The sequence below is a fragment of the Zootoca vivipara genome, chromosome 4, assembly GCF_963506605.1.
Source record: "Zootoca vivipara chromosome 4, rZooViv1.1, whole genome shotgun sequence".
NCBI classification, from domain to species: Eukaryota; Metazoa; Chordata; class Lepidosauria; order Squamata; family Lacertidae; genus Zootoca; species Zootoca vivipara.
In genome coordinates, this window is record NC_083279.1 from 91,092,608 (window position 1) to 91,105,138 (window position 12,531).

The 12,531-nt window shown below is 45.2% G+C and overlaps 1 protein-coding gene across 6 annotated transcripts in view; it reads left to right on the top strand.

Moving 5' to 3' along the window:
• The window catches only part of DLG2 (discs large MAGUK scaffold protein 2), an 863,264-nt gene that overhangs the window by 444,090 nt on the left and 406,643 nt on the right, over positions 1-12,531 (top strand). For all 6 annotated transcript variants that reach the window (XM_060273906.1, XM_035114518.2, XM_060273902.1 and 3 more), the window contains one exon: positions 4,044-4,205. In XM_060273906.1, coding sequence (XP_060129889.1) covers positions 4,044-4,205 — 162 coding nt within the window. The remainder of the gene's footprint in view (positions 1-4,043; positions 4,206-12,531) is intronic.

Consider the following 12,531-nt stretch of genomic DNA (forward strand, 5'->3'; position numbering starts at 1 on the left):
TTGCCTCATGTCCTTCTTGTGGGTGTCCCAGGGAGAACTACTTCACCACTTGTAAAACAGGATCATGGGCCATTAATCTTACCTAGTAAAATTTGCTTATCAACTTTTTCAGCAAGTAACACTATGGAAGAGGGAGGCCAAGAGATGAGATGGGGTCGGGCAAATTTCACAAATGGATTAGATTTGCACCAACCAATGCTTTGTCCAGATCATAGCTGCCAAGTTTTCCCTTTTCTTGCGAGGAAGCCTATTCAGCATAAGGGAATTTCCCTTAAAAAAAAGGGATAACTTGGCAGCTATGGTCCAGATTATTGATCCAGGGCTGCTTTGTCCTACAAATCATAGTTCTGGTGGAAAGACCAGCGAGGCGCACCTGGCACGAGGCTGGATTTTTAAATTTTATTTTTGTGTGCATTGTCTGAAGAGGAACCTGATTTATCTCTGAGCAAAACCTTTGCGGCTCTGCTTTTCCAAGAATTCCAGTGGCACATTGCTGATGGTCTTGGCATGACAGCAGCCAGCCCCATTCTAATTATCTCAGCAGCATAATGTGTGCTGATTACCTAGGTGTGGCAATTATATAAAATTGTTAACGTTTCTCCATTGAGTCTCTGAATCCATGCAAAGAATTCGTGCAGATTAGAGCCCTCTCTGAAGTGGAGGTGGGAGTGGAACCTAGTCAGTTCCATGCCTTTTTTAAAAAAGATGTTTTAAAGAACTATGAATGCATCTCTCTGTTGTTTCACTTTAAGGCTAGAATTCATATGCAAATGTGGTCTGTTAAGCTCCTGCTTGATACCTGAATGCTTCTCCAAGCCTTTCTTTGCAGGATAAATGGTGCATAGTTCCTCAGAAATTTCCAGATTGTATGCTGCCCCCCCTTGCTCCCCCCCCAAGAGCTAATAAACTAAACTAGGGGCAGGAAACCTGCAGCCATCCAGATATGGTTAGACTCCAACTCCCATCAGCTCCAGTCATGGCTGATGACAACACATGATGGGACCTGTGGTCCAGCAAATATTGAGCGAGCTATAGGTTCCCTGCCCCTGTGCTGGGCCACAAATCCCAAACTGATCTGTTGTTGTTTAGTCGTTTAGTCGTGTCCGACTCTTCATGACCCCATGGACCATAGCACGCCAGGCACTCCTGTCTTGCACTGCCTCCCGCAGTTTGGTCAAACTCATGTTCGTAGCTTCGAGAACACTGTCCAACCATCTCGTCCTCTGTCGTCCCCTTCTCCTTGTGCCCTCAATCTTTCCCAACATCAGGGTCTTTTCCAGGGAGTCTTCCAGGGGGTGGTCTTGGGCTACAGGGTGCACAATTTCAAAAGTCTATATAAGAGCTTGCACACCAATGTTCTGGGTTCCTCCTCCCTCCTGCATTAATATTCTCAATATTCTCTGGTTGGCCTCCGTTATTTTCTCCTACCTATACATAAGGACTCTATACAGGCTCTTAATGTGAACTGCCCTGATTTTAATGTGAACTTCCCTGAGACTTTTGGGTATAGGGCAGTATAGCAATATAATAATAATAATACCACCCCATACGGGAAAAGGAGCAGTTTTTTCCTATAACATTATTATTGTTTTAAGTTAGATAGGATGGAAAAACTTGGGACATATCCTGCTACTGTAGGGCTTTGGTAGGGGGCAAAAGTTGAGGTGCTGGTTCTGGAAGTTCCACAGAACTGATCCGACTTGGATTATGCTAACTTTCAGGATCAATTAGAATCACAGTGGTGCATTCACACTGGATGCTTCTAATGTGTTGTGAGAATTCTTCCGGCTGCCTCCAAATATGATTGACTGCTCACATAAAGTGCTTTTATTGAAGAAGCCGCAGCCTTTAAAATACAAACACCCACACCCACAAGCACATACCCATTGAGCTGGTGGAAATAATAATAAAAAGTCATCCCAAGGTTTATTGCAGGAAGGACTTGTACTGATTGTACCTTCCTAGCTCACCAGGCTTTTATTTATAGAATCGAATCAGGCCAACCGGAGGCACCCTTCAACACGATGGTTGTTCTGCCATCTTGTGTTCCAAAGCTTCAACTGCACTGAAAGTGGAAAGTAGGCAGGAGGACATTGCAATTTTTGTGCAGCCTTAAAGACACACTGGGACATTGAATAGAAGAAGAATTTTGCAGGATCAGATCAAAGGTCCATTCAAACAAGCATCTTGCTGCTAATAGTTGTCAGCCACATGCTTCCAGCAAGCCCAGTGATCAGAAAAGGACGACAACCACCTTCTGCTCTGATTCTGGCATTATGCTTGCGAATGTGGCGCTCCATTGAAACTACAGTCATACCTTGTTCTCAAACGCCTTGGTACTCTTACGTTTTGGCTCCCGAACGCCGCAAACCCGGAAGTGAGTGTTCTGGTTTGCGAACGTTCTTTGGAACCCGAATGTCCGATGGGGCTTCCGCAGCTTCTGGTTGAGTGTAGGAAGCTCCTGCAGCCAATCAGAATCTGCGCCTTGGTTTTTGAACGTCTTCGGAAGTTGAACAGACTTCTGGAATGGATTCCGCTCGACAACCAAAGTATGGCTGTAATAGTCATTTGTCATCCATCATGGGGATGGGAAATATGGTCTTCTAAGAAAAGAATCCTGTGATCACTTGATCTTCAGTTCCTGGTTTTCAGTCAAGAGCTCCTAAAGCAGCCATAACATTACAAAGAAATTATGACGCACTCGGGATCCTTCCACCTCGCAGGCTTTCTCTTTAACTTTCAGCTCTGTACCCCAAAAGCGTTCCTCATATGGCTAATCAAAGTGCTTAAAAAACGACAATGACCCTGTTGAATGCAGTTTAATTATTGCAAAAGGGTCATAGTTCAGTCGCAGAGCCTCTGCCAGGCATGCAGAAAGGCCCCAGTTTCCATCCATGGCATCTCTAGAAAGGGCTGAGAGAGAATCTCACCTGAAATCCCCAGGAGCTGCTGAACTAGATAGACCAATGGGTCTGGTTTGGAATAAGGCAGCTTCCGTATCTTCCCACTGAAAGCTGATTCAAGAAATTCGTGTTAATTGTTGTTGTTGTTGTTGTTTAGTCATTTAGTCGTGTCCGACTCTTCATGACCCCGTGGACCTTAGCACGCCAGGCACTCCTGTCTTCCACTGCCTCCCGCAGTTTGGTCAGACTCATGTTCGTAGCTTCGAGAACACTGTCCAACCATCTCGTCCTCTGTTGTCCCCTTCTCCTTGTGCCCTCAATCTTTCCCAACACCAGGGTCTTTTCCAGGGAGTCTTCTCTTCTCATGAGGTGGCCAAAGTATTGGAGCCTCAGCTTCACGATCTGTCCTTCTAGTGAGCACTCAGGGCTGATTTCCTTAAGAATATCTTTCGTTTAACAAATCCTGAATTTGCTTTAACTGGGGGAGGGAGGGCTTTTGCCCAACTGCAGTTAATTGGGGAAGAAAGGGCAGGCAGTTCCTAAGGCAGACCTCGCATCACTTGTGAATCGCCAAGCTGTTTTTGGTCCTAACCACATTTGTCTTCTCCTTAAGAAGGTCACAATTCAGAACGTAAAATTCACAGTAGGGTTGAGGGAGACATTCGGTTCAATTCAGATTTAAAGGTGAACTTAACTAATCTGCACTTTCTGAAAATGTGTGGTCAAAAAAGCCGCCATCCTTCAAAATCCATACACTTCTGAATTTTGCAATGCATTTCTCCAGCCACAACACTGCATATATTAGGGTGAGGTGTGATATTTTTTTTTATAATAATAATAATACATTGGTTAAAATAACATGCAAAAAATGTATTGTATCAGGGGGAAATCGCTTTGTAAAAATGTGTACTTTAGGCCATGCAAAAATGTGTGTATAAGGAGAGATTTGTGGATTTGTTCTTTTTTTATTATTTAAATAAATAAAAGCAAATAGCAAGCCAATGTGGAAATGTGGAGAACTGAACTGAACTTGAGAAGGCAAAAATGAGAAGCTGTCAGAAGCCAAAGCTGGCAGATTCACCCACCCCTATTTCACAGTTCCTTAATATTCTCCCTCCCCCCCCCCCTTTTGCCTCCCAGAAGTATCGCTACCAAGATGAGGATGCTCCACACGACCATACTTTACCTCGCTTAACTCACGAAGTGAGAGGGCCAGAACTAGTTCACGTTTCTGAAAAGAATTTATCGCAGATAGAAAATGTCCACGGATACGTCCTGCAATCGCACATCTCGCCTCTGAAGGTCAGTAACGCTTCTCCATGGCAACTTCCGAGCTTTCCAAATAAAAATAAACAAAATAAAAGACAGAGAGAGTGAGCAAGTAACTGGATTTTTAAAAAGATGCAGGCGCCTCCTTGTCTTAAGCACGTGCCTTTGTGCAAATCGTACCCTTTGGCAACCGTTTTAATTCTCAGCACATCCGCCGTTGTCGAAAAGGTTAGCGCTCATGTGCAACAGATCTTGGTGCAACAGGCTTGTACTGAAGCTGCGTCGGAGCTGGGAGACTTTTGCTGAAGAAGGGAATAATTCCATGTATCAACTTCTAAAGAGTGGATAAGCATAACTGGAAGGCAATTGTGCCCCCCCCCCTGTTTTCACAGTGCAGGCTCAATCCTTGCTCGTACTTGTTGCAAGATAAATGAAGTCTTTATATTGACAGATAATAATCAACCGAGTCCTTTGTTTGGGGGGTAGACACAGACTAGAAGTTGCACATACAAGGTGCTAGACACAGACTAGAAGTTGCTCCTAAATTTCTAGGAATCGTGTGAAAGAGAGAATTGTGTTCGCCACCATCAGGTCATTGTTTACTGAACTGGTTGCTGTTGCCGTGGGTGAAACGAGGTTTGAAAAAAGAGGGATCATAGCATCACAGGATTGTAGAGTTGGAAGAGACCCCAATGGATATCTGGTCTAACCCCTGCAATACAGGAATTGCATACTCCTTCCTACCCATGGCTATTCACTAAAACAAAATGAAATATATTAAAATTCAAAGGCTTACGACATGAAAAGTGTTACAAGCTTCGGATAGTAGAGTGGCTTCTTCAGAGAGCAAGCGAATTGCTTTCATTTCTATCATTAAAGGCAAAAGGTAAAGGACCCATGGATTGTTAAGTCCAGTCAAAGGCGGCTATGGGATTGTGGCGCTCATCTTGCTTTCAGGCCGTGGGTGCTGGCGTTTGTCCACAGACAACTTTCTGGGTCATGTGGCCAGCATGACTAAACTGCTTCTGGTGCAACGGGACACCGTGACAGAAACCGAGGGAGCTGGCATACAGCTTCCAGGTCATGTGGCCAGCATGACTAAGCCACTTCTGGCAAACCAGAGCAGTGCACAGAAACTCCATTTACCTTCCCGCCACAGTGGTACCTATTTATCTACTTGCACTGGCATGCTTTCAAACTGCTAGGTTGGCAGGAGCTGGGACAGAGCAACGGGAGCTCATTCCGTTGCGGGGATTCAAACCGCCGACCTTCTGATCGGCAAGACCAAGAGGCTTGGTGGTTTAGACCACAGCACCACCCGTCTTTTACCTTTACCTCTATCATTAACTGCAAGGCTGACTAACATTTGACCCTTCAGATGCTACTGGAGTACAGTTCCCATCATCCCTGATCATTTAACCCAAAGTAAGACACTTTTCCCAGCTTAGTGAAGTGCTGTTTGTAAAGCTGAAATGTTTAAATGCCCACAATATTTCTTGCAAGGCAGGAGAAAATGAGAAAAATTGGCTATGCCCCCACCACATCCTACCCTTGGGCTAGTGGTGGCCAGCTGTTGACTCTGGCCAATAGCAATACAGAGCAATACAGAGCCTGACCATTTATATCCCACTGTGAAGAACTCCAGAGCATGAATTGAGGATCTCATGCTCTGAGGCTAGCAAGTTACCTAGGATTTTGTATGGGTGTCCAGGTCTCAGAGGTTTCTTCCATCATAGAAGGGAATAAGGGTGCGTAACATCGGTGCATGTGATTGGCAGTCAGCATGAGGCCTGTGGATTGGCCAGGCCATAGTGAGGCAGCTGCACTGTCAATTTCAATGTGCAGGAGCAACCCTCACAACCACATTCTGAAGGGGAGACCAAAAAATGCAGGCAACTGTGTTGACACATTATTATGCGTGCATCTGCAGGCACACAAAATACAGAATATAATGCCCTGTGAATTAGGATCAGTCTTCCAGCAGTTCTGTGTAGAGTTTCCTGGAAGTTAGCTACATTGAACTCAGTGGTTGCTAACTTCTGCCTACACTGGCTCAAAATAAAAACACAGTGAGCATTAACAATCAATCATCCGAAATGCAACTTTTAGATTTTCATTAGAAATGGAGGTCACACTGCAAACAAGTGTTACCATGGAAACTGCTGGTGTGAAGTAGGAACCCCATCAAAGAAAAGGAAAGAAGTATCTGCCCTCTGATTATGTGCCTGTATGCTGACCTATCTCACAAACTAACTTTAAAAGCCTCTTCATTTCATTCAATTGCCAGAGCTAAAAGGGTAGGTCATTTACGCTGGTGCTCCAGCAGAGCTCAGCTCCCTTTTCATGTTTCCCCCTCCACCACACCGCTGGCAGACCTCTCCTGCTGCCCTTGTCTGCTATTGTGTTCAAGCTGAAGTCCCCATTTCCCTTCCAGCAATGAAAAGCAGGGAGTCTTTTGCTGGAAAATGCCCATCCTGGATCTAGATTTTGGGTTTGACTCCTTACCATTTCAGCTTGGCCCTGGTACCCAGTCATTTATCGGATTACTCTTAGGAAACAGTAGCTTCTAGGTTATTTGGATAGAGTTGGCATACAAGAGGGTGCTTTCAGTGGGAGCCAGAGCATACTACCATACTGATGGAGACATCCCTGCCTCTTCAGAAATGAGTCATCAGTATCTTCCACATGCCTAAAGCAAACCAGTCACCTTAGCTTTACTGCCTCTGCATTGTATATATGAGGCCAATTCAAATTGCAGAGATTAGGCTAATGTGTATTGACTCTGCATTGTGATGTGAAAGGAAAAGCTATTATTCCAGAAACCATATTCTGTGTCCTTCCAATGGTTTGCCGCTAGATGGTGCAGTTAGCTGGCGATCTCTTTGGTCCAGGGATTGCGATCAGTAGGTCTTCTGTTAGCCGAAATCTGAACCCGGGAGTCTAAGGGACTTGACCGAAGGGGAGCGAGGGAACAAATAGAGGTTCACTGGGAATTTCTTCACTGGCTGCAACTCAGTGGTAATGCTTTAAGGAACACTAGAGATTTTCACTTTTAAACAAGCCGGGGATTGCATGGAACGAAACTTCGTCTGAAGCAACATGTCAATATGACTTTTGTTTTAAGCATCTTCTGCTTGAGAGAAGCTTCTGGATGATTTTGAGGGTAACCTTTGATAAGGTAACCCAAATTCCCCATGTTTCTGGTTACTGTTGACTTAGAATCAACAGCATAGAATTGTAGAGTTGGAAGGGACCACAAATGTCATCTAGTCAAAACCGCTGCAATGCAGGAATCTTTTGCCCAATGTTAGGCTTGGACTTGGGATGGGAAAACTCTGGCTTTCCAGATGTTGCTGGACTACAACTCCCGTCTTCATCGCTGGCCATGTTGGCTGGAGCTGATGGGAATACAACAACATCAGGAGAGCTACAGATTCCCAGCACTGGGACAGGAACTAAGAGAGGGCTTTTGGGGGGATCATGAAGGTGGAAAGATAATGTGTGCTTTATTCTTTTAAAAAAGAAAGAAAATACCTTTTTTTTTTCAAGGTGTGCCTTGCAACTTCCTAGCTGTATCTGCAATTCAGATGTGCCGGTTTATTAGGCCCTCTCATCCCTCTCTGCCTCTGATTGAAGCACCGTCAAATGCAGTTCCTCCAGGGAATATAACTAATCAGCGTTTCTGAAACAAGAGCAAAATGTGCATTTGCTAAAATGAGTCTTCGGGATTTGTAATTATGCTGCTTTTTGTTTTTGTTTTGCTTCCTGCAACTGTGATAGCTTAGAACATTTTGAGAAGCTCTGTGTGCTCAGCTTCTGTGCCAGAAGAGCCAACTCCAGCTATTGTCAGGTCCTACCCACTGCTGCCTTGGCTCCACTGCTTGTCCTCTTGGATCAGGGATGGTGGGGGGGGTGCAGCCAGCAGTGCCAATGGTCAGGGATGATGAGGGTTTACTTGACTCATGTTTGAATGTGGAGCTCTTCTTCTTCCCTTGATGGTGCATAAAAATGTTTGGTGTCTTATTTTTGTTATTATTTACTTATCTAGGTTACTTTTATTCTGCTTCATGGTCCTGAGAGGATCTCAAAGTGGTCCATAAAGATGCTTCTTCTTCTTCTTCTTCTTCTTCTTCTTCTTCTTCTTCTTCTTCTTCTTCTTCTTCTTCTTCTTCTTCTTCTTCTTCTTCTTCTTCTTCTTCCTCTTCTTCTTCCTCTTCTTCTTCCTCTTCTTCTTCCTCTTCCTCTTCCTCTTCCTCTTCCTCTTCTTCTTCTTCTTCATATACCCTACCCACCTGACTGCGTTTCCCCAGCCATTCTGGGTGGCTTCCAGCATAATAAAAGCACAGCAAAGCATCACACATTAAAAACTTCATGATACAGGGCTGCCTTTAGAAAGTTGAATAGTTCGTTTATCATGTTGTCGTTTAGTCGTGTCCGACTCTTCGTGACCCCATGGACCATAGCACGCCAGGCACTCCTGTCTTCCACTGCCTCCTGCAGTTTGGTCAAACTCATGTTCGTAGCTTCGAGAACACTGTCGAACCATCTCGTCCTCTGTCGTCCCCTTCTCCTTGTGCCCTCAATCTCTCCCAACATCAGGGTCTTTTCCAGGGAGTCTTCTCTTGTCATGAGGTGGCCAAAGTATTGGAGCCTCAGCTTCAGGATCTGTCCTTCCTGTGAGCACTCAGGGCTGATTTCCTTCAGAATTGAAAGGTTTGATCTTCTAGCAGTCCATGGGACACTCAAGAGTCTCCTCCAGCACCATAATTCAAAAGCATCAATTCTTCAGCGATCAGCCTTCTTTATGGTCCAGCTCTCACTTCCATACATCACTCCTAGGAAAACCATAGCTTTAACTATACGGACCTTTGTTGGCAAGGTGATGTCTCTGCTTTTTAAGATGCTGTCTGTTTGATATCAAATGGGAGGGCATTCCACAGGGCGGACACCACTACCAAGAAGGCCCTCTGTCTGGTTCCCTGTAGCATCATTTCTTGCAGTGAGGGAACCACCAGAAGGCCCTTGGAGCTGGACCTCAGTGTCCAGGCTGAACGATGGGGGTGGAGATATTCCCTCAGGTATACAGGGCCAACGCCGTTTAGGGCTTTAAAGATCAACACCAACACTTTGAATTGTGCTCAGAAACATACTGGGAGCCAATGTAGATCTTTAAGGACCGGTGTTATATGGGCCCAGTGGCTGATCCCAGTCACCAGTCTAGCTGCTGCATTCTGGATTAGTTGTCATTTCCCAGTCACCTTCATAGGTAGCCCCACGTAGAGCGCATTGCAGTAGTCCAAGTGGGAGATAACTGAAGCATGTACCACTCCTGGTGAGACAGTGCACAGGCAGGTAGGGTCTCATCCTGCATACCAGATGGAGCTGGTAGACAGCCTCCCTGGACACAGAATTAACCTGTGCCTCCATGGACCCCAAGGCTGCACACCTGGTCCTTCAGGGGCACAGTTACCCCATTCAGGACCCATTTAATCCCCACCACAGTCTTTTGAAGTAGGTTGGGACTGGCCCAAGGTCACAAAGTTCATGGCCAAGTGAGCTTCATGGCCAAGCAGGGATTTGAACCTTGATCTCCCAGGTGCTAGTCCAACACACTAATCACTACATTGTGCTGATACCTTGGGTGCCATTATCTAACACCAGGGTAGCCAGCTTGATACTTTGAAGGCGGTCTGAGATTCCCAGCTCTCATTATTTCCAACAATTTGCTATATTGTCTGGGGCTGATGGGAACTGGAATCCAACAGCATCTAGAGAGCACCATGTTGGCCACCTGTGATCTAACATCTGCTTTACATGCAGAAGGTCCAGTGTTCAGTTCCCACCATCTCCAGGTAGGGTTGGCCGAGAACCTAGCTGGAAACTCTGGAGAGCTGCTGCCAGCCAGTGCAGGCAATGCGGAGCTGGATAGACCAGGGGTCTGGCTCAGTTATAAGGCAGCATGCTATTTTCCTAACACCTCGCTTATTATTATTATTATTATTATTATTATTATTATTATTATTATATAGGAACATAGGAATCTGCCCTATATTAGGTCAGACCATTGGTCCATCTAGCCTTGTATTGTCTACACCAGGCACCCCCAAACTTCGGCCCTCCAGATGTTTTGGACTACAATTCCCATCTTCCCTGACCACTGGTCCTGTTAGCTTGGGATCATGGGAGTTGTAGGCCAAAACATCTGGAGGGCCGCAGTTTGGGGATGCCTGGTCTACACCAGGCTTCTTCAACCTTGGCCCTCCATATGTTTTTGACCTACAAATCCCATGATCCCTAGCTAGCAGGACCAGTGGTCAGGGATGATGGGAATTGTAGTCTGAAAACATCTGGAGGGCCAAGGTTGAGGAAGCCTGGTCTACACTGACAGGAAGTGGCTCTCCAGTGCTTCAGACAGGATGCTGGGAATTGAACTTTTGGGACCTTCTGAGCGCAAAGGATACACTGTAGCGCTGAGTCACAGCCCTGCTACAGGTACAGATGCAGGTGTGGTTGGCATCACAGAGCAGGCCTTCAAGTGGGCTTTAACCTGGCTGGGTTGGGTGTAGTGGCAACACTCAAGCCATCACCCCTGTGGCTCTGCTGATCTTATTTCAGAACACTGGGGATAGAACGAATTGTCCCAAAATCTCCTGGAACTTTTTGTTCTCTTCCTAGATGAAGATCTGATGAGACATGTTATTACCTGAAAGGGCCTAGCAAATGATATTCCCAGCCTGAATATATTTCCCTTGAAGATTAAAAGGGTGGGTTGGGCAGAAAACAACAACAACCACCCTTTTTATTCCTCTTTCCAGCAAATTTAACAACAGATGATGGGTGGGTAGCTGGCTGTCAAATGCTGCTTTGATGCTGCCCATCACAAGCAGTTGCTTATTTTTATTTTCTGGAGCAAAAGAAAGCGCATTCCTGTGGTTTGCTTTGAATTGGTGACCCCCTCCTCACCCAATTAAATTGTTGCCTGACGAACAATTTGATTAGATCTATTACACCTGTCAAATGCCAAAAACATGAACAGAAATGTCATGCACACATCTGCTTCAATTGGACTAATAGCCATCATCTGGGGGCTTCGAGGTAACAATCAAATGCATTAAAACTGAGTTACAGTTTGAGGTTAGCAGAACAGCTGTAATAGGAAATGGCAACAGTATGTTGACTGTCTTTACATTTAACTAGCACGGTTCAGGTGTACAGTGTGCCATGTGTTTATGGATCTAGGGATCCAAGAGGAGTAGGGACAAATGTTTGGGCCCCTTTCTTGCTTAGTTTGACATCCTCTTCTATATTTGCAACCACAGTTGTCTGCATGCTGTTCACCGACTGAATTTGCAAACTGAATTATGAATGTGCAACAATTTTATGCATAAACTTGCACAAAAGCCTATTAATGTAATTTCATATATGGGGTGTGCAGCAAAGTTGGATGAATCCTGAACTGATACAAGGTGTTTCAGACATATTTGGGGCTTGTCAGAGGTGAAACGGGATCTCTCTGAAGCACCTCTAACTGAGGGGACCTCCATAGCTGCCAAGTCTCCTGTATTCCCCAGGACACACCCGTTTTTCCAGCGGTTTCCCACTGGCAGCCCAGATTTTTAAAGCCCCCGTAAATCTCCCAGATTCTTACCGGCCCAGGGAGGCTCCTTCTGCACATGTCTGGAGTCTCTGGACATGCGCAGAAGCGATTTCCGTCTCTGTGGCCATTTTGGAAATGGGCAGAACAATCTTGTTTACTGTTATTGTTTACTGGCTGTTGTTATCGTCGTGTTATGTTGTTTTATTATAAGTTGTGGAAAATAATGAAAAGAAATGAAAAAAGGAAATGGGCAGAGCATGCGTAGAAGCAACTTCCGGTGCTGCTCTGCCCAGTTCCAAAATGGCCGCAGCGCAACTTCCGGTACCGCACTGCTGACGGTCCCAGATTTTTCAATCTGGGAGTTGACACCTATGGGGACCTCATGAATGCTTTTGGGTGCCTTGGATATTTAGACATTGAAAAAACACTGCAGACAGTGTGTCTGCCAAAACTCAAACATTTCTCCCCAAGCTTGGCATGTAATGAAAATGCCAGAGTGGGGAAACAGGGAAAGGGCGAGCACTTTGTGACCAACAAACCTAGCTTCCAATCAGAGGAAATGATATTTGACAGGACTCTCCAATTACAGTGCTTTGGAGGGAAGGAGTAATATATCACCTTATTCTTGTGTGTTCTGTTCTCTTTGCTAGTTCTGTTTGCAGTGCTTGCTTGAAAAGTACTACATGTTCAAGTCCTGCCTCTGCTAAATGTCCATACATCAATTCCTTTCAATTCAGCTTTGCATTCCATTTCTATGTTTTC